We start from the raw sequence: 21,307 nt of genomic DNA on the forward strand, positions 1-21,307 counted from the left end.
TTCCCCAGGCGGAGGGGCTGCGGGCACAGCTGGACGAGGCCCGGGAGGCACTGGCCGTGCTGCGCGGGGAGCTGCAGGGCAGCGAGGAGAGCCGCGAGGGGCTTCGCAGGGAGGCCCTGGAGGCCCGCCGGGCGCTGGGCGAGGAGGCCCGCGAGAAGGCTGTGCTGCAGAGCTCCAACACCGAGCTGCGGGCCGCTCTCCGCAGGGCCGAGCAGGACAAGGCCAGGTATGAGCCCGTGCAGCATCCGTCAGGGGGCCTTCCCGGCCCCGAAATCCACCGGAGGGGCAAAGTGTGCGGGACGCGGGGTGTTCTACTGAGGTGGGCCGCAGGATGGTGCGTGGACTCACTAAGCTCACGGGGCCGGCTGTCCATCAGAAGGCTCTGCGGTGCCCGCACACGAGCCGGGACCTGTCCCTGCCCTCGGAGCATTCCCGTCCAGAGGGCCACACAAGCCCCAAGTGGTGGGCCAGAGACGGCCAAGGGCTGGGGAGTGGAGGGAGGAAGAGAGGCCTGTCCCAGGACTCTGGGAGGCGCCCCATGGGAGGGACCGGGAGGCCGGGACCGCAGGCCTCGCAGAGGGGCATTAGAGGCGCGGGCCTGGCGCTGGACACCGGGTCTCTGGGAGTGTGGCTGGAGCACGGAGTAGGGTGGAGGGAAGGTCTAGAGGCGTGGAGAGGGGCAGATCCGGCTGGGCCCCCGGACCTAGTATGCCCGAGGGGACCGGCCCCAGGCAGCCCCAAGGAGGCTGGGCTCCGGGACACCGCAGAGCCGAGATACGGGGGAGGCATCCGGCCAGAGCGAGGTGGGCGGCGGGAAGGTCTCTGCGGGAGCTGCTGGAGCCCCAGCCTGTGACGCTCTGCTCAGTTTTCAGAGGTCCAAGGAAGAAAGGGAGCAGAAGGTGCTGGTCCTGGAGGAGGCGCGAGCAGCGGCCCAGAAGGAGGCCTGTGAGCTGCGGGCCAGCCTACGGGAGGTGCAGCAGGCTCGCGCCGACGCCTGCCGGGAGCTCCAGGAGCTGGGCACACAGGTGAGGGCAGCCGTCCTGGAGCCCCGCCCCCACAGAGACGTCCCCTCCCCCCTCTGTCCGGCTCCCCCAGGTGCCTCCAGGGCACCCCCTGGACCGCGGAGCCCGAGCTCCAAGACACGGCCTCGCTGTCTGTGCCTTTGGAACATTCTGTCCCCACACTTGCAGCCTCAGCTGGAGGGCCCTGCTGAGACTCGCGGGGCTCCCGGCTGGGTCTGCCCCATGGGGTACGGATGACAAGCCTCAAGATTAATGGCTGAAAACGACCGCTTGGACGCCCGTGGCCCCGAAGATCAGGAATGCGGCGAGGGCACCGAGGGGCGCCTTGGCTCTGCCTGACGGTGCACGTGCCAAGAAGACTCCACAGCAGGGGGCCTGATGGCAGGGCTGGGCTCACCGGCAGGCGGCCTTGCTCGCGGGGCCGGTGGCCGTACCGGCCGGCGGCTGGGCACCTCCCGGCCCGGCTGCCTCGGGGCTCGGAGACCACCTGCGCGGCTTCATCCATCTGCCTTGGTCTCCAGAGTCAAGGGCCACTCACACCGAGTTCACTCGGTGTCGGGACCGCTCAGAGGAGGGGCCTAGATACCCCTCCAGGCGGGAAGCCGGTCCAAACATCCACAGCCGTTGTGAGTGGGCCGTGAGTGGGCCTCTGCAGCCTGGGAGTGGGCCGAGAGGCGCACGGGAAGGAGAAACCCGGGTCCGGTGCTCCCTCCAGGCCAGGCGTGGGCTGCACCGCCCTCCCTCCTCCCTCCCCCACCACCGACCCCCCGTGAGGAAGGTCTAGCGCCTTCCTTTTCAGATGAGGACATCGAGGCACAGAGACATGTGTCGGACCAGGGTCCCCGAGGGTGACAGCCAGCGAGGGGCCCAGCCCGCTCCTTGCCCACGGGGTGTCCTGGCCTCAGACAAAAACGGCTTCAGGAGTCCATCGGCTACAAGGGCATGGTCTCGGAGGGCACCCCCACCACCCACATCCCCCATCGCCCAGAACTGGGCTTGGCCAGAGTGGGGGGCGGCGCTGCCCAGGAGGAAGGCTCCCTCCCCAGCACGTGTGAGCAGAGGCAGGGGCCCAGGAGGGGCCCGGCGACCCCCTCGGTGCCACCCCACACTCGCAGGTGAACATGCTGCGGGCTGAGGACCGGAGAAAGAACGTGGGGACTGGGTGCCACCAGGGCTGAGGGACAGGGGTGCTGACTGAACGAATGCAGGCAAAGTGGGGACCCCCTGCATCTCCTAAGGTTCTCGTGTTTTAGAAAGGGACAGTCTCGCCCAGGGGACGTGAGAGTTCTGAGCCAGGGGGCAGGCAAGAGCCCCCAAATGCCCAATTGTCAAAGAGCCTCTGGATTCAGAGTGACACCTACACCCACCCCTGCACGTGTGTTCCCACAGCCCGGCCCGCGTGGGACCCCCTGGTCCGGACCCAAAATCACGCACACGGCGGCTGCCCCGAGCACCCACCGTGCACAGAGAACCTGCACTCTCCTCCCACGACCTATGTGACCCTTGTGTGACCTCGCGGCTCCTCACTTCCACCCGTGAATGGGGTCGTTAACACTGTGGCCACCCGGAGAGGAAATGGGGTGGGGCCCGGCCCTGCCCCCTGTGCCAGGGCTTACGGTCTGGCAGAGGCTCTGTGGCCTCAAGCCGGGAGCCTGGCTGCCTCCCCCAAGCCTGTCACTGCCCTAGGGGTGACGTGTCCCTGTCTATTCCGTCATTGACTCACAGGTATTTAGGGGGCACCTTGTGTGAGCGGAGGCCCCATCCCGGGGGCTAAGGGGCACAGGTCAGGCTGTGACCAGGGTCTGCAGAGGCAGACAAGGTGGCCTCATTGGAGACGACGGGACGGGTGGCTACGGAGGGGCAGGAGGTCAGGTAGGGCCCCTCCGCACCCAGGCCAGGCCGCCAGAGAAGAGAGGGGCCTGGGACCCAGCAGACCCGAGGGGTGAGCGTGGATGGGTAGAAAGAGTGACCCAGGTACGAGAGCCCAGGACCGGCCTCCCAGAGGCCAGGCCTCTCCTCTCGGCCCATAGGTGCTGTGTGCCGGGGAGGCTGGTTCACCCCCGTGCCACCCCGCGGAAGCCGATGGCGTTGCATCAGGCCCCCTGAGGCTCCCCAGCCCTGGTCTCAGGACGATGCTGACCCAGCCTTTGCTACCACAGGCCAAGAGCAGCCACAGACGAGCATGGGGCTGGCTCGAGGCAGCCGGTCCCCTGCCGCAGGAGGGGATAGCCTAGGGCCACCAGCTGGCTGGGGGGTTCACGAGTCTGAAAGGACGCCTGCCAGGATGTGCTCTGTGGTCCTGAGGTGCCCCTCTCCACCTGGGCTCAGGGGCCCCCACGGCCAAACACGGGCTGGGAGGCAGGTCCGAGGTGCCCCTGGCCGTGACACGCCAAGCAGGGAGTGAGGACAAGAGGCCTGGGGGCGAGGTGCGGAGGGCAGGTGGCTCTGGGACAAAGGGCTTCTACGTGAGCCCTCGTGACCCTCCCACAGGTCCTGAGGCTGCGGCGGGAGCTGGAAGAGGCGGAGGCTGGAGCTGAGGCCCGCAAGCAGCAGCTGGAGGAGGGCCTCTGCCAGAGCCGGGGGGCCGAGCGGACCCTCCGGGCCGAGCTGCACATGGTCACGGGGAAGCTGCAGCAGGCCGGCAGCGTGGCCGACGGCCTCCAGGCTGGCCTGGACGAGGCCGGCCGCCGGATCCACAGCCTGGAAGGGGAGCTGGCCCGGGCTGAAGGTGCCAGGCGGCACGCGGAGGCCCAGCTGGGCCGGCTGTGGTCCACCCTGTGCCACGGCCTGGGGCTGCGGGGACGAGGCCCCTCAGGCTCCCCCGAGTGGCCCGGCTTCCCCAGTACAGGTCAGCGTCCTCAGTGGCTTCGGGTAGGCTCCTGTCCCGGCTCTGGCACCCACCCAAGACACCCCCTCCCCTCCCTGGGCCTCACGACCCACACAGTGAGGGGCCTGGACCCCGTGCCCCCGCAAGCTCCCTGGGGGTGGGGACAAGCAGAGAAAGGGGGGGCAGGACACCTGCATGCCTGTCACCAAGTCCCCACCACATCCCCTCCGCTGCCACTGTCCTGCAGGCTCAGATAGCATCCAGAGCGCCGGCCCCCCGACCAGGTCCGGCTCACCACTCCGATGGCCCTCACCGGCACCTGGGGACCCCTGCCCAGATGTGGACGTGGCTTCTGTGCGAGACGCCCTGACGGACTTTGTGCAGAAACTGCGGGTTGCCCAGAGGGAACGGGTAAGGGGGGTGGAGGGGACATGCCCCAGGGGCCCCCAGAAACACGAGATGCTGCCCGTCACTCTGCTGTCCATCTGTCCATCCACCCCAGATCCGCTGAGGCCCTGGCGGGCCCTGGGGTCACCGGGCGCCTCAGCGCTCAGACTGTCCTTTGTTGGGTGTGACAGATAGCAACAAACACCACAGTCCCTCAAAACTCAGCTGCCGCCCCAACGGCTCAGGGCCTCCTCCCTTACTCCCAATGAGCAGCAGAGGCCCTGGCGCCAGGCGCCACTATGATGCCCACCGGGGTCCAGGTCAGCGTGCCCGAGCCCCCCAAACCTCCAGCCGGACACCTCGGCCCCCACTCACCCACCGGGCTGCCCCCTGACCTGGGTCCTTCCGCCCAGGACGACTGGCACCTCCAGGTGGTGAGCCTGAGCGGCCGGCTGAGCGAGGCAGAGCGCGAGCGTGCCCAAGCCCAGAGCCGCGCGGCACGGCTGCAGGAGGCACTGGCAGAGGCGGAGGAAGGTGACCCCCTTCCCTCGCCCCGTCCCCGAACACCGCTGACAGGGCCACATCGCCACCTCCCGGGCTTCCCCCCGAGCGCCCCACCCTGGCGGCCGGGAGGGTGCAGTCCTGGAACCTGCTCGGGCGTGGGCCAGCGTGTCCCGCGGGTGTGCCCGGCCCTCTCACAGTGGCTCCCCGTCACCAGGGGATGCAGTCCAGAGACCTTGCAGGGTCCGCAGACCCTCCTCCCACCACGCTGACCTCCCGGAACCCGATTCCACAGCCATGAGGCCCATCTCTCCGTCAGGCCTCTGACCCCTGTCACCACCGAGAGCGCCCCTGGCCTGCTGGTCGCCCCACTGCATCACGTGTCCTCCTTCCTCCGTTAGTGGGTCTGCCCAGGAGGTGTCTGGAAGGAGGAATGTCTGTGGAAGGAAAGAACCTGGGAGAGAAGGAGCAGGCAGAGGGAGCCAGGACCCCAGACCCGCCCCCAGGGACCCTCAAGTGGCAGGGAATTGTCAGACGGGCGGTCGGGGGGGGGGGGGCTCCAGCCCCCACCGTCCAGCTCCCAGTCGCTTAGCCAGCCTGTGAAATGGGCAGGGGTGACCCCCATGTGGCGGCCACACTGACCTTGGGAGCCAGGCAAGCAAGCACCCTGCTCGCCCCGCAGCCCGGCGCCAGGCGGAGAGTGAGAGGCGCAGGGCCCAGGCAGCGCGCGCCCTGCAGGAGGAGGCGCTCCGGAGCCTGGAGGAGCAGCACCGGGCTGGCAGGCGGGCGGCCAGCTGGGAGAAGCGGAGGCTCCAGGTGGGGCACGCAGCTGGCGGGGACCTGGGGACGGGGTGGGGGGGGGGTGAGGGGGTGGCTTCTGGGGGGGCGGAGGTTTGGGGTCCCCACGGGCAGAAGCACAACTGGGCTGGAGCAGGTGGCCTCGAGGGACATGGTGGCCCCACAGCGCTCATCGGGGGCATCCCCTGGCAGAGCTGCCTTGGAGGTGGTCCCAGCCCTGATTTGACAGATCAGGAAAACTGAGCCTTAGGGAGCGCCCTGCATGACAGAGCTGGCGAGGCCCGGAGCCAGGGGCAGACCCCCAGGGCAGGAGGGGCGGGCCGCGCCCCATTTTACGTGCGTTCACGTGTGTGTGTTCTGTGCGTGCTTGAAAATAAGGCTTTCCGTGTGCAGGGTACACATTTGGAAATGTATGTATTAATTAAGTCAACCTTTACAACCATGTCAGTCACATACTCCAGGTTGGATCTGTCTCTCGAGTTTATGAAAACCGGGAGCGAAGTGCTGAATTTTGCCATCACGGTGGGGGCAGGGAGGGCAATCCCTCCTTTTGTCTGTAAGGGTCTTTGGTTTATACATTTCTAGGACACGTTCTTCACAACTTGAAGCTTCTTGGCCGCTCTGCCTCTTACCAGCCTAGAGCTCCCGGTGCCTGTTCTGTGCCATTTGTCCTGAGTCTGCTGTGCCTGACACGTGCAGTGGCCACCCCCCATCCCCAGGTCCCGGCCCCTCGCTCCCGCCCTGTATGTTTTCGGTCACCATTTATCTCATCCGCCTGGCCTTGGTTTCAAGCCCACCTCGGAGCGTGTGCCTTTTCCAAAGGAATTTATCCCGCTTACAAGTTTTGCAATAATTTATTTGCTCTGGTTTTCTTTGGTTGCTGACAGGATCCTTGCTGATTTAATGCTTCCTCACGACTTCCATGCCAGCCTTTTATTTCAGCGTTATTTGCTCCCCCTGCCCCCTTCCATGGCGGTGGGAGTGTGGCAACAGTGAGCACGGCAGCCGACGTGTCACCGCGCTGTGCACAGGGGACGGGACGCCTCTGGCTCCCCGCCCCTCCCCCCGCAAGGGCTCTGCACCTGTGTCCAGGGGCTCTCCCTGGGCCCCTCCCCTGCTCCAGATGGCCCTGCCTCCACCTTTCTTCTGAGTGCCCGGCGGGGGTCCATGAAGCCCCTGAATTGGAACCCCTCCTCCTGTCTGCAGGAGGCTCTGTACTCACAGCAGCCCACACTGTGTTCCTTTCCAACCGCTAGGCAGCCATTGCCGCAGACTGATGACTGAGCCCCGGGCAGCGGGCAGCGTGAGCTGCCAGCCCCACGGGGGGGGGGGGTCCCCCCACCTGGCACAGCGGGGGGGCTCTTGGCAGGGGGTGGGGAGCTGCTTCCTTACCTGAGGCAGACTCTTCGCAACCCATTTCCTGGCTGAGGAGCCAGCGGCTTCTGGGGGCTTCTCCGGCTCCCGGCTTGGGCCTTCCTGTCGGCCCTCACGACAGCGCGGCGGCAACGGCAGGACCCCCACACGGCCCCCTTCCCACTCGAACCCCACGGCCGCTGCTCTGCCGCCAGCCCGCCGGGCCCGTGGGCGTCACCAGGCCCACCTGGGTCATCCCCCTTTGGTTAACTCAGAGCCACTGAGGAGTCACCTTAATCACGTCTGCAACAGGCCCTAACGTGGTCACAGGGTGACCCTGGGGTAACCCCGGGGCTGCGGGGCACAGGCCAGGTCAGAACTCTGCCCGCCACACCCGGTGTCAGCAGTGGGTCCAGCAGGTCGGGGGGGACGCGGTGAGCGAGGCTCACGACCCATCTCCCCGGGAGGGGCCTGTTTCTACTCGGACTTCTTTTCTTGTTTGCCCCGTGACCCCAGGCTCAGACAGTTCCAGAAAGGTAATGTCTAGGTGGTTTGAATCGTTCCTTCCAGAGAGGAAGCCAGAAGGTCCGTTTATCTTGGAAATTCAAAAACGTTCCCCAAACGTGGACTTGTTCCCTCTGTTATCTTAGCCTGTGCATTATCTCCGCTTGCAGAGTCGAATCTGTCTTCGGTCGACGCACGTTATTTCCACCTAAAAACCACCGCTTCTCCCCCACCCTCTTCCCACCCTCTTGTCCTGAAATTCACTGCAGCCCAGCCTTGCTCTCTGGGCCTTTTCCTCCTTGTTCATCTTGAATGTCACCTCTTGTCACTGGCTCCCTGCCACGTCCCAGAGAACTTCGGGTCTTTATCTAGGTTAGTTCATCTGACTGCCGTGGCTAACCTAGTCCCTGTCCTCATGCCTGGATTGGTCCTTGTGGGGTTTGGGGGGGTTTGTTTTGGTTTTTTTGAGAGAGAGTGCTTGCAAGTGTGGGGACGGGGGCAGAGGGGGACAGAGAGAGAGAGAGAGAGAGAGAGAGAGAGAATCCCAAGCAGGCTCCACGACCGGTGCAGAGCCTGATGCAGGGCTGGATCCCACAACCCTGGGATCATGACCTGAGCTGAAATCGGGAGTCGGACACTCACCCGACTGAGCCACCCAGGCACCCCGGTCCTTGTGTTTTTAATCTCAATTGTTCCCACTCTGGCTCCCCTTCATGAGAGCGTCAGTGAGCCTTTCCTGACACCTGTTCCCATTTCTTGCAATAACTCTGTTCTCTTTTAACTCAATACCCTCAGATCTGATCCCTCGGACTTTGTCTCTTGAACCACAGTTGATTGCTGCTGTCGAGATTTTCTTCCTCTGCACGTCTTCAAAGAAGGGGGTCTGGTCTTGTTCAAAGTCAGGAGTGGAGAGAAACCCACCTGGGACTTCACATGTCCCTGTCCAGATATTTCAGGCCCAAAGTGAAAGGCGGAGAGAAAGGGGGAGCCATGGGGACCCACGGGGACCTTGGGGGCTGTGGGGAGCGGGCAGGGCAGCAGGGGCAGCATGGGCGGCACCAGGGACAGGGAGGGTGAAGGCCCTGTTCTCAGGGGCACGGCTGGCTGTGGTGGCCGTGGTGGCTGGGGTCCCCTCCTCTCCAGCACTTGCCTGCCAGGGGATTGGGGGCCTTCGTGACCTCGTCCTTATTAGCCTGCCCTCCAGCCCCCAGCCCAGGCCCTGAGTCAGCGTCCCCAAGGTTCTGTGAGGTTTCCACACATGGGTGCAGAAGGCTCTTCTGGATGTTGTTCAAACCTTCTCTACCCCTGTTCATTTTCCTGCTTGATTAAGAATTTCCTCAACTTTTCAGCAAAGTCTATGTGCTAAAATCTATCCGTTGTTCTTAGAACTCTAGCGATTCTCCTATTTTTAGGCCACTTGGTTCTGTGTGCCTCTACCTCGCGGGAACCCCCAGAATCTCTGATCTCCAGGTCTGAGGAAGGTCTTTCCCAATTTTTAAATGTTTACTTATTTATTTTGAAAAGAGAGTGTGTGAAAGGGGGAGGGGCAGGGAGAGAAGGAGACAGAGGACCCAAAGCAGACTCTGCACTGTCAGCACGGAGCCCGACGTGGGGGTCGAATCCAGAAACCGTCATGACCTGACTGAAGTCGGATGCTCGACCGACTGAGCCACCCAGGCGCCCCTTACCCAGTGTTTTCACCTGTCGGCCATTGAGGTGGGCACCCGGGAGGGGGATTCAGACGCACCTAAGGCGCAGAGGCCCCAGGCCCTTTTGACCACCAGCAAATCCCAGCTGCAGCGTTTGCAGCCAGCGAGGGGCTCGGGAGGCGTGGCCACACGCCCCACCGCCCACGCCCCCACCGTCCGTCACGTGGCCAAGCCGCCAGCACGTGCTAGAGCAGGTCTGCGTCCGACACGGCTGCTTTCACTTTCATGGCTGGGTTTTCCCCCCCCGGTTCACAGGAGCCAATGTGTTTGTCAAGAGAAAGTCAATTAAAAACATATTTTCCTAATTAAATGGTAGGCTGTGCTATGCAAACAGTAAGATTCTTGTTTGAGAGCAAATCCCTCCCCGTTTCCAGGGCCACCCTGGGAATTCGAGAGATCAACAGGGCAGAACCGAGCACAGAGAGCTAAGACACGCGCCCAACACCGCAGCCGGGGGTCCTCAGAGCAAGCGGGGGTGCGGGCCCACACACGCCCCCCAGGGGGAGAAGGGCTGTCCCCCCATCAGAGCCAGGTCACAGCCTGCCGGGCATCCGACCTGCCCCAGCCCCCCAGGGCCCTGCACACGCCCTCTTCTCCTGAGCGCGCTCCTCCGGGCCCCAAACGGCGCCAGGTTCCAGAAGCAAAGCGGGGAGCCGCTCGGCCTCGTGGGCTGGCGGGCCGTGCCGTGCGGGTCGGCGGGCCCACCCAAGCCTGGAGTGAAGCCCGCCGTTTAGTGACAGCTGTCTGCATCTGTACCCCCTCGGGGCGCCGCACTTGCCAGACTTTGGGCACAGAGATTATTTTATCCTCATGCGGTCAGTTGGTGAGCTTCCGCCGCCACCGGCGAGACACGGAGCGGCCGAGGTCGGGTTCCCGAGACGCACGGGACTTGCCCGCAGACGCTCCGCACCTCACTCACTCCACACGCCACCTCACTGCCTCGCCCCTGCTCCTCCCGCGGCGATGCGGGGGCCGCCGGGGGCCGCCTCTCCCCTTGGGGCGGCTGTTGTCGTCTGGACCTCCGTCCACCTTGTATTTTTAACCGCCGAGGACCCGCACACGCTATTTGACATTCTGTTACACATGTAGCTAGGTCTCTGGTTGGACCCGTTTTGTACCTGAGGCTCTATCTTATTTATACCTGTGGCTGTGTCTGTTTCTTGGCCTCGAGGCTTTCTAGCTGCTTCTCTTAATCTGACCTGCCAACAGTGCCTCTGTTTTACTGGTCTTTTCAAAAGAACCAACTTGACCTCTTCTCGCATTTTTGCCTACAATTATTCGTTCCAGCTTATATTAACATCCTCTCTTGTGTTTTTGTAACTTCCCTCATTTCTTAAACTGAGTAAGTGATGTATTTATGTTTGAGTTTCCTCCCTCAATAGAGCATTCCGCGTTTTCACAGTTCCCTTCCTTGGGGGCCCGTGTGCACCACGGGTTTCTGACATGAATTCTTTTTCTTTTTACCACTTTTCTAAGAGTTTCAGTTTTTACTTCTCAAAAGAATGATGACACATCTGTCTCTCTTTTGGTTGCCGTGTCCGGTCGCACCGCTGAGGGGGTGAGGCTCAAGGGCCGGTAGGAGCTTTTGATTAGCTTCCGGACGGATCTGCGTTTATGGTCCTGCTTTGTAGGTTGTCGGTTGTTTGCTCTCTTGGTTTGGTTTTGTCCGTTTGTTTATGGCATGTTTGGAGGGAAACTGGGCAATGTTTACAGGGAAGAATGAACGTTTGAGATTTTTAAAGGAAAACGATAGTTGACAAACAACAGTGAAACTGACGATAAGGCTCCGCCGGTCAGAGCGGAGAGCGGAGTGAGAGAGGCAGGCAGCGTGGAGTCCAGAGGTGTCTGCCATCGGGCCCTGGGCTCCCGTGCAGGCCGGGTCCCCTCTACGTCTGAGCGCTTCCTGGTGCCGGTGTTTTCCTGGGCCGGGCCCCGGGGGGATCTGGGCTCCGAGGCTCCCAGAGGGCAGCACCGTGTGCCCAGCTTCCTGCAGCTACCTGGACCCTCCAACCGAACCTGGGTTTGCGAGGCTTGCTTGCCCAGCATCAGGACTCGGAACTAACGCGACACCAGAAACGACAATAACCCAGTGGTGCGCGGGCTGACCTTCCTAAAGGGCGCACCGTTCATGACGGTTCGTTTGAATTCCAGAAAAGTTGAGTCATTACAAGAGGAGCACAATCCTTCACAGAAGTGGTTTGGACCTCTTTAAAATACCATGAAATATTTAAGCCATATTTGAAGGAAACCTCTGCTTTTCTGCTGGAAACGTGCACAAGCAGAAAACAGTAGGTTTCAAGTGTGCAGGGGAGGGTGAGTCACTGGCTTTAGGCACGGTCCCCACTGTCCGTTTCTAAAGTACTCGGGCGTCAGACAAAAAGGAGGATGTCCAGGGTCAGCCCTGCAGCCCCTCCCCCAGGCAGGCACTCCCCTCCCTCCTCTGAATCAGCCTCCAACGCAAGCAGGGCAAGTTCACGCCAGCATTTGTGACAACCGAGTGAGCGAGCGAACGGGTGGGAAGGCCTTGCAGACACACACGCGGGACACGGCCGCGTGAGCGCTCCTGGCTGGCCCGGGACCCTGTGGCGGCAGGGCTGGCACCCGCGTGGCTCATCAGGGGGTCCCTGCGCCTTCCGGCCTTCCCTCTCTGGCTCCGTGCCCAGTCTCCCTCTTCCTGAACGAGCACCCCACTCGCCTGTCTGCAGCCCTGTCTCCCCTCCCCCAGCCAGGCTGCTGGGAACAGCTGCCCCCCTCCACCCTCAGCCCCACCTCCCCCCACCTTCACACACCTGCAAAGGTCACAAGCAACATTTGGTCCCATCCAAAGGGTCCCTTATGGGTCTGCGTCTGCCTGACCTCTTGGGACATTCCACACGGGGGACCAACCTCTCCCTCCCTCTGGTCCTCCTGGGCTGCCGTCTCCGCCTCCTCCCCTCTGCTTTCACATCTCCTTGGCCCAGCACCTGTTCCCTCCCCCTCTCCCCTCTCCCCAGGACAGCCCTCCCCTCCCTGGGCCATCAGAGCCCTGGGCCTCCAGAGCCACCTGGTTCTGTGACACTGGCCCCACATCCAGTGACTCCTGGGAGGCTCCTCAAGAGCGAACTCTGAACCTTCACCCCCAAAGGCGCCCCCTTCCCATCTTGGTAAGTGGGTCCTGGACCACCCAGCAGTACAGGCCCGGGAGCCCTTGGGACACCAGCGGCTCTTCAGCCCCCACGTGACACCCCCAGCCGTCTCTAGAGTCACGTCATGTTCTTCAACTTCTTGTCCCCTTGAGTCCAAGTTACCACGGGCTCCCGCGTGGACAACTGTGGGACTCCCAGACTCCCCCAGCGCCACACCTCTGCCTTCCCGCTCAGCCCCCAGAGCACTACAGGTGTGACTCCTGATTTTCTGGAGTCTGAGGTCCCAGAAGGCACAGGCCACCTCCCCCACGGAACACTCAGGAAGATTCAAATGCAGGAGACTGGCCTGGCACGGCGGGCAGGACGGCGGCTTTGCCGGGCAGACTCGAGTAGGCTCGGGTGTGTTTGTTTGCTCACAAGAGCTCTCCAGGCCCTCTGTGTGCCCGCCCTGGGGCCCAAGAGACACAGCGGCGCTGTTCTGGGGACGGCTCCGAGCAGGGGGTGACAGGGACGATGGCTAACAGACGGCCAAGCGGTGCTGCAGGGAGCCCAGTGCCGCGGGGCCAGGGGGCCACGGGGCCAAGAGGACATCGGGCAGAGCTCAGGCAAGGGGCAGCCAGAGGCTCTCACTTGAGAGTGAGCAGGGTGGGCGGGTTTGACGAGTGGTCGTGTCCCCTCCTCGGTTTTCATCCTGAGGGCAGTGGGGAGCCTCTGCAGGCTCAGAGCAACCACACGGCCCAACTCAGCGTACGGACTGAGACGCGTGGTCGGCCACCCCGTGGAGCATGCCCGGAGACAGCAGAGCGAAGGCGTCACGGGCGCCCAGGCAAACGATGACGGTCTGGGCAGGCTGAAGCCAGAGGGGCCAAGGACTGGGCAGGGAGGGTGAGTGGGTGTCGGGGGAGGGGAAAGGGCCGCGTACCGGGGCTCGTTCTGAGCCCGATGTGTCCAGGGTGCCCGTGGGGCAGGGAGTAGTGTCCTAGGACAGATGCTTCTGTGCACACAGCAGGGTCAGAAGTGCTGACGGGGGCGTGGGGGGGGCGACGACACACGGGGGCAGATCTCAGAGGCAGAAGGGGGGGCGCACGGGCTGCGCCCACCAGGCTCGGTGAGCTGGGGAGGACTACCGTCGACCGTTACAAGGGCTGGAAGCCCCGGAGGGATGCCACGCGTCTTCTGAGGCCACCCCGGCCACAGCAGAGAGCCCGCCCACTGCAGCGGCGCCCTTCCCACCAGGGCTCCAAGGGAACTCCAAGTGCACGGGTACTCGACCTGTTCTTGCCTTTTCACAACACAGCGACCGGCAGCACCGGCCAGGCAGATGCCCTGTGCTCCTGCCCCTGGAGCACACCCCAGGCCGTGTTTCCGGGAGACCTCACGATCCTTTCCGCAGGAGCAAGTGGACGCACTGCACGGGGCCCTGGATGAGAGCAGGAGGCACAGCCAGGGCCTGGCCCAGAGGGGGACGCGGCTGCAGGCGCAGGTCGCCCGCCCGGGGGGCAGATGCCAGGAGGCAGAGGGCACGTTGGAGCCCGCGCAGGTGAGGGGCCCCGGAGGGCAGGGCCCCGCATTCCCTTTACAGAATCATCGTCCCCCCGGCGGGAAAGGAGATGCCGGAGGCGAGCGTTCACACCTGGAGCCCCAGATGCCCAGACACCACGGCGGACAGACGGGGAAACTGAGGCGGGAGGGAGTCAGAGGCCCGAGGCCTCTCCCCGGGTTTCCGGCTCCACAGCACGCGCCCCTAGGACAGAGGGCCGGCTGTGGACGCGCAGCTCAGGGGAAGAGAGCGGGTGAGCCGTGGGCCAGGCGGGGCTCAGCGCTCAGCGGCAACAGCACAGGGGAGGCGCTTCCCGCGGGAGGAGACGCCGCGCGCCGGCGGGACCGCCTGCAGGGGGAGCTCGCGGCGCTGCGCGCAGGGGTGGTGGGCGGGCCTTGGCCGCAGGGGCCGGCGGTGGGGGCGGGGGTCCGTGGAGGGGCGGGTGGAGGCGGGGAAAAGGGGGCATCCCGTGGGGGTCCAAGCAGGGCCAGGCTGCCGGAGGCGCCTCTCTGGGTGGGCACCTGTTCTGCACCTGCCCACCCCTCTCCAAGCTCAGGGCCGCCCTGTAGACCTCCGTAACCCCATGCCTGGTGGTGACGCCCCCGCTCCTTTTCCTCTCCTCTCGTATGGCACCCCGGGGTGCCACAGCAAATCGCCCGGCTTTGTCCCCAGTGTCTGGGCCACAGCCCTGCATGGAGCCGTGTGGCCTGGCACACGGCCTACCCCGGGAGCCCCAGATTCTGCCGTCCACGTTGGAAATGACCCCAGGCCCGGGGAGTGCCCTACAGACGGGACCAGGGCAACAGCTGGGGAATGCACAGGCCTACGCAGTGGGAGACCAGGAAGGCTCAAGGGGAGAAGCCGATCTAGTCACCCACAGGGTCCAGTGTCCACACAGGGCAGGGTGCGCGACAGGGCCCCAAATAAAGCCCTCGAACAAAGGCAGACGGCGACGTCCAGGGGCAAGGCAGGGCAGCGAGCCGGCCCCCAGTGTGCAGACAGAATGGGGAGGCAGTGAGGCCGAGGGGCCCACTGGCCAGTAATTCTGTGAGTGGATCCAGTCTCCATGTAAGAAACAGGTCGAAGTGGAGCTATTCGGGTTGAAATGAGGGGTGGGGGTCACCAGAGCATCTTCCTGGGGCCCAGGTTGACTGAGGAGGAAACTGGGGCCCGGAGAAAGGGAACCAGGCGGGACATCACCCAGGCCCCACGCCCACTCGTGGCTCTGTGGGTCCACCCGGCGGGTGCCTGCTGTGTGGGGGCCCTTCCCCCTCACATCACCTGAGACGGACGGGGCTGTGTGGCAGACCCACCCGGCTGCCTATGACGGAGTTACACCCTCACAGCCCCCTCTGGGGGCAGACAGGATGGGAACTCGAGCAGGGAATACGGAGGAATCAGGCCATAGGGGAGGGCGGGGACAGCCTTTGTCGGGCTGATGACCTGGCGTCTGAGGCACCTGACCCTTTGCTTTCCGTGGCCCCATCTACAAAGTGAGGAAAGCAAGAGTCCTGGCGTTGACAGGGGTGCTGAGGGCCTCGGCCACGGTCCCCAGGGTAGGGTGGGCTTCCTAAGGCTTCACGGGGATGAGGATATAGAGGTGTCCTGCTGGCCTGCTGGCCTGGTTCTCGTGACCGAGAACCTCCATGAGCATGCCTGGGCCCCATCTGGGCAGAAACCCTCGTGGCCTGTCCCCTAGAACAGTGGCCTGAAGCACTCAGTGGGCACAGAGGAGGAGCACGGGGACACGGCCCTGCCGGCTCAAGCCCTTCCCGCTGCGGCGCTGGCCTGGGCAGAGGTGTGGGAGGCGTGTGCCAACGGGGGCTCATCTGCACACGCGGAACAGGGGACCGGGCCCCGAGGGGGGGGCATTTGTTACGGCTGCTCGAGGCAGCAGCACCCAGCCAGGGTCTCCAGGGGACAGTGGGGAGGGTCCATGTTAAACGACACAGCCTCACAGATCTGTAGGGGCCGCCTCAGGTCCAGGAGACCCCTGAGCCGGCCACCGCACACCCCTGCTCACCCAGACCTGCGGACCAGCTTTACGCGGGGCAGGCTGGGCTGGGCGGTGCGGCCCAAGGGCAGAAGGGCCAGGGGACCGTACAGACCGGGCTTGGCCTCACCGGAACCGAGTCGTTGCCCGTGGAATGGACGACGAGACGGTGGGTGTCCAGAACTCGCAAACTTTGGGGGACAGAGGGGCTGGCGCAGCACACGGGCACCAGCAAGGAGTGGAAGAAAGACAGAGGCCACCAGCCACAGCAGGAGCGGGACGGAGGGTGCGGAGTTGTGCCACAAACCGGGAGCAGCGGGGTCCCTCTGGGAGCGACGTCTGCCTTCGAAGGCCTCCCCGCGCCCCGCTGGCCCCCAGCCTCTCTGACAAGGAGGGCCCGCTGCAGTGCCCGCGGACCAGCAGGCCCCGAAGGAGAGCAGTGAGGCCCCACCAGGCGAGGGCGCTGCTGGGCCTGGACCCTCCAGCACAGAGTCTGCCCAAGCACGTGTGAACAGCTGTCCCAGGGCAGGCCCTGGCCACCAGACCACACCGCCCAGCTGATGTGGACTCGGGGACAAGTGGGTTTTCCAGAGGGGAGTGCCCAGGTCAGCGGGGTGGCAGTCAGGGGCGGGGCCCCTGGGAACGGGATGCAGGCACAGGGGCCAGCAGGTCAGGACAGTCACTGAAAGCCACTGGCCAGCTTGTCCATGCAGGGCCACCTGCCCTCCCAGGAAGGTGGGTCGGCCCACCCTTACGGTCACGGTCACGGGAGTCCTGCTTCTCCTGAAAGGCAGGTACGACACTGAGCTGCTGAGCGGGGGGGGGGGGGGAGCCAAGGCCTCTAGGGCCTCTCCTGGCAGCACGGGCCCGGCCGCGGTGGCATTGCCCAGGGCCGCGGAGCCAGTTGTGGGCCCCTGCAGCCCAGGTCGGGGAGGGGAGGAACAGCTAATGAGTTCCAGGAGGTCAGCTGTGAGGGGCCCCCAAAGCCATAAACCCTTTATTGGTGTCTCAGGAGGGGAAACCCGGATGTGGCCGTTTATTTACTTTGGATTTCACTTTTCTCTTCCCTTTTTAACATGCACTTCCAGGAGTGTGACTGGATTTTTAGACAAACAGGACCTTCCTTCTTCAGTGGAAGCGGATCCGTTGTTTTCCGCACCCCTGAAGAAGAAAGAAGTCCTTATTTTTGTGACGGACCCTTTGTTTTCCGCACCCCTGGAAGTCCTTATTTTTGTAACTGTTCTCCTATCACTGACCGAATAACTTTACCAGCCAGACAGAGCCGCCACGTCTCCGGGCCTCTGTGACACCAGCCCCAAGGCCTCGGGCACAGGGCAAGAAGACACCGGACGGAGGAGTGGCCAGGGGCCCCATCCGCCCCCCGCCGGGCACAGGGACTGGCCCGGAGCCAGCAGGACCCACCAGGCAGGCGGGCAGAGCAGGGTAGTGGAGGGGGCCCCGTTCGGAGAGCCCCAACTGCTGACAGGCCCAGCGCCCACCCATGGGCTTCCAGAAGGAGATTGTCCACACCCAGCACCCACGAGGCATGACCTGGGGTGTCCGTGCCTTCCTCCAAAAGGATCACCCACAAGGGACAAAAGGAGGCCCGCCAAACTTCCCGTTGAAAATGTTTGCTCTCTCAGTCCCCTGCCGTTAGCCCCCTGCTCTGTGACCAGCACGCCGGAGCAGGCCACCAAGAAGGCGGTTCTGTTGGGGGCAGCTTGCAGCCCCCTGAAGACAGATGGTGGGGACATAGGCTTGTTGGGCCTGGGTCAGAGTGGGCAGGGCCCTGAGTGCAGGGGGTCGGGGCTCCGTGAGGCCAGGGCAATGCTGGGAGGGCCCCTGGGCGGCAGGCCCCGGAGGCCACCCCAAAAGACGGAACCATTCCCCTCCCCCGCCGGCCTGAAGCAGGCTGGCACCGGGAGCCCGTGCTCCTCCTTCAGCCCGCTCCCTGGCTGCAGGGCCCTCCCTCTACCCAGCCTGCTCTCAGGGGACCCAGAGCCCTTTCCAGAACCTCCTTTCCAGAGGGGAAGGCTGGCCTGACCCCACCTCCCCCCCCACCCCCACCGCCAGAGGGACACCTGGGCTCTTACAGACGGAGCAGGAGACGCTGAGGAAAGAAGGGGACACGGCAAGGCGGGGGGCCCGGAAGGAGCAAGTGTCCCAGCCCGGGGGCAGCCTGCACCAGGAGGGGGACAGGGCGCCGAGGCACCACCAGCGGCGGCCGGTCAGCGGGGCCAGCCTCGGGGGTGCACCCAGGGGCAGGGAGTGTCCGGTGGGTCTCACGCCGCACAGCCCACGCGGAGGCGCGCACACAGCCGGGAAGGACGGGGTGGACCGCTCCCACACCGACCGATGCCGAGACCCAGCCCCAGACGACAGTGGGGTCTACCAGGCTCACACCGCAAGGGGCAGGCAGAGGTGGAACCAGGGCCCAGGGCTCTGTGGGCCCCCGCCGGTCCCCTCCCCAGGCCCCGCGGGAGTGGCCACACGGCCGAGGGGGCTTGTGCAGAACAGAGCAGGACGGGGAGGAGTGTGGGAAGCGCGGGGTCCGGCAGCCTGTGGGCAAGTCCAGGGGCTGCGCCTGTGTGTTTGGGGGGCATCTCCCCTCCCACCGCTGGCCAGACCCGTACCTCCACACAAGGACTTGGCAAGAGGGGCAGGGGTGAGAGTGAGTCTGTGACGCCCACGCGACCCTCCCCCCCACCCGACGCCTCCCCCAGTCCAGCCAAGCAGAAACTGGGATGCCAGCAAAACAGCTGTGAGGCCTAGCCTGGAGGCCCGTGGGTGGGGCTCTGGGCCAGACAAGGCCCAGGGGCTGAACGTGCTCGAACCCCTGGGTCGGCCTGCCAGTCCTGGGCCGGGGCCGGGGCCCGTGCCCAGCAGAGGGCAGCAGAGCCAGCTGGGGGCTGGAGGAAGGAATAGTGGCCCTAGGGGGAGGGCTGGACGCCCTACCCTGGACTCTGTGCAGCTCTCAGGTCGGTGGGCAGCAGGGAGGAGCCCAGGTTCTCACCTCGGGCCCGGAGAGCGGAGCAGGCCCAGGCCCAGGCCCGGCGGTCGGGAGCTGGCCACAGGGCCCGGCTGCAGGCTGTGCAGGCCCTGGAGAGCCAGGAGCAGACCCACGGGTAGCGGCGGCGGCCGAAGTTCGCGGAGGAGGAAGTGGGGCCTGGACCTCCGTGCCCCAGGCAGAGGGAGGGGTGGGGAGGGACGGGCACCCTGTAGCAGCACACCGCAAGGGTGCCTGCCTGGCCTCGGCCTGAAATCCTGCGGCAGGGGGGTCCCAGCCACCCCCAGGGGCTCTCACACTCCATCCAACCACCCCCACCACGCACCGAGGGAGGGGCGGAGCGAGTGTTCTGAGACAGGCCACCACCCTCTCTGTGCCTCCATCGCTGGGCCCCTAGGAGGAAGGGGAGGACAGTTCTTGGGCCGGAGGTCACCGCAGGTAAAGTGTCCAACTGCACCTAGCACGTGGCGGTCGGAGCAGAGGTGACCCCCGCACCTGTCTGTCAGAGTCAGGAAGGGAGAACAGTGGTGTACGTGGGGACAAGGCAGTGACGAAACATGGCAGTGCCCCTCCCCCCGCCGGCACTCCCCCCCCCCACACACGAACGCACACCTGCTGGGGCTCACCCTTGGGCTCCTGGGGGCCATCTGGTCCAAACTCTCATTTTATAGCTGAAACCCAGAAGGGTAAAGTGACCACCCAGTGTCACCCCCAAGTTAGTGTCCCTAACCCACCAAGCCACATTTGCCAAATTTATAAGCTGAGCAGCACGCATTTCCTTATCCCTCCGAGTGCGTTCACGGCCTGAATGGAAGGGGGTCCATCCACTGCAGGTGTGCCGTGGCCTCAGTCCCTAGGACCCCTGGGATGGGTGTCCCTGAAGAGCATGGCTCCACATACCCCCGTGTGACAGCCAGCGAGTCCCCCGCCTGCCTGATGTCTCTCTCCCAGGCACCTGCCTCTCCTCAGGACCCCCAGAGCTCTCCACAACCACGGCCTGGGAGCCCTGGCTACAGGCCCTGCCCGCCCCCCACCACCGCCCACCCACCTGAGCTCCTGCCCTGTCCCCAGGTGGCCAGTCTGAAGAAGCAGCCGGACCAGGAAGCACCTCGGCATCAACAGGCCCGCCTCGGCCAGGCCTTGCGGGCCAAGAAGTGAGCCCCGCTTGCCCAAGCCCCCAGGGTGGCCCGACGGCCCCAGCGCCGACCCGACAGCGCATCAGAGCCGCCGCGGGGAAAACGGACGTCTCACGCTGCTCAGAGGACTGTGGTGCCACGGCCCAGAGCCCACCACGCCTCCCCCGGGGTCCTATACCAGCAGGCGCCCCGCGATTCCACAGAGCACCGAGCTCCCCCCGGCCCTTGGGACCTCCACCTCTGCGCACCCTGGACCGGCCTCCGGGACACTCCTCGCAGGCGCCGCCCTGCCCCTGGCCCGCACCCGGCCTGGCACTCTGTCTCCACTTGGGACGCACTGATCTGGCCAGACCCTGGTCACCAGGCCCCATCAGGCCGGCTCCCGCGGCCACAGGCTGCGTTCCATGCCTTCAGCTCTATAAACATGGGGAAACACGTGGGAAATATTTCCACCAACTAGAGCCAAAAACATAATGTCCTGCGAGGCCCAGCCACCACTTCCCTACGTCCAGAGGCCGCGGAACCTTCCGTATCCAGGAAGTGCAGGTCCGTCACAGTGGCAGGTGGCTGGAAATGACTCAGAATCAAGTCCCTGTGACTCTCCGGCCACGGGAAGCACTGGCCGTGAGAGCTGAAGCTGTTACAGAATCCCCCACTTTTGCAGCCTATAAACTCTGGGAAAATTCCTGGGGGAACCGGCCCCGGTTGCTAGGGAGACCGAGGTGGCCATCTCGGGCCTCTGTGGGGTTCACCTGTCAGCATTTTTACTCATTTCCCCCATGAACGTCGGCCAGAGTGATTTGTTTTCCTCCCCAAATGGCCTCCCCTGTTTTGCAAGCGGCACGTTTACGATACGCAGGGCACCGGCCAGCCCGGTAAATTCCTGCGTGCACAGGTGCTGGCTGCCCTCCAGGACTCCTGGGGGCGGGCAGGGCCGAGAGCACACAGCCCACCTCAGTGCTGTCCCTGCCCCTTGCTGCCCGAATGTGCGATCGCCGTATGTCTGTCTCAAGATCGATCCAGGGCTTAAAATAGGCCATCCTGTCAAGACCTTGCTTTCCGCTTGAATTTAGCAATGTGTTCCCACAGGCGGTCATGTGTACGAAAGCAGCGGCTAGAAGGATGGGAGCAGCCGGGTTTCATTCCGCCCTCAACTCAGCCTGCCCACCGGTGGCTGTGTGGCTCTGAAGCCCAGCCCAGGCTCGGAAGGAAGCGCCGGGTGACCCCTTGGCAGTGGCTGCCTTGGGCCCAGGAGGCCGAACTGGTGCTATCTGCGGCCCGATCCGTGCCACCGGTGGAGGCTAGCGGGCAGGTGCACCCCTACTGCAGAAGCGTGCTCTGCCAAATGGGAGAGGCTGGGGCCCCGACAGGGGACGCGTGGCCCTCGGGGCCTGGCTTTTAGTAG

At 64.6% G+C, this 21,307-nt stretch overlaps 1 protein-coding gene across 1 annotated transcript in view; it reads left to right on the top strand.

The window, feature by feature from the left end:
- CROCC2 (ciliary rootlet coiled-coil, rootletin family member 2) overlaps positions 1-19,924 on the top strand; it is a 71,575-nt gene extending 51,651 nt beyond the window's left edge. Inside the window, 10 exon segments of the mRNA XM_045475163.1 lie at positions 9-226; positions 866-1,025; positions 3,513-3,870; positions 4,097-4,260; positions 4,650-4,770; positions 5,420-5,553; positions 13,620-13,766; positions 17,855-18,430; positions 18,694-18,918; positions 19,838-19,924. Coding sequence (XP_045331119.1) covers positions 9-226; positions 866-1,025; positions 3,513-3,870; positions 4,097-4,260; positions 4,650-4,770; positions 5,420-5,553; positions 13,620-13,766; positions 17,855-18,430; positions 18,694-18,918; positions 19,838-19,924 — 2,190 coding nt within the window.
- The last annotated feature ends 1,383 nt before the right edge of the window (positions 19,925-21,307 follow it).

This window comes from Leopardus geoffroyi, chromosome C1, assembly GCF_018350155.1.
Source record: "Leopardus geoffroyi isolate Oge1 chromosome C1, O.geoffroyi_Oge1_pat1.0, whole genome shotgun sequence".
NCBI classification, from domain to species: Eukaryota; Metazoa; Chordata; class Mammalia; order Carnivora; family Felidae; genus Leopardus; species Leopardus geoffroyi.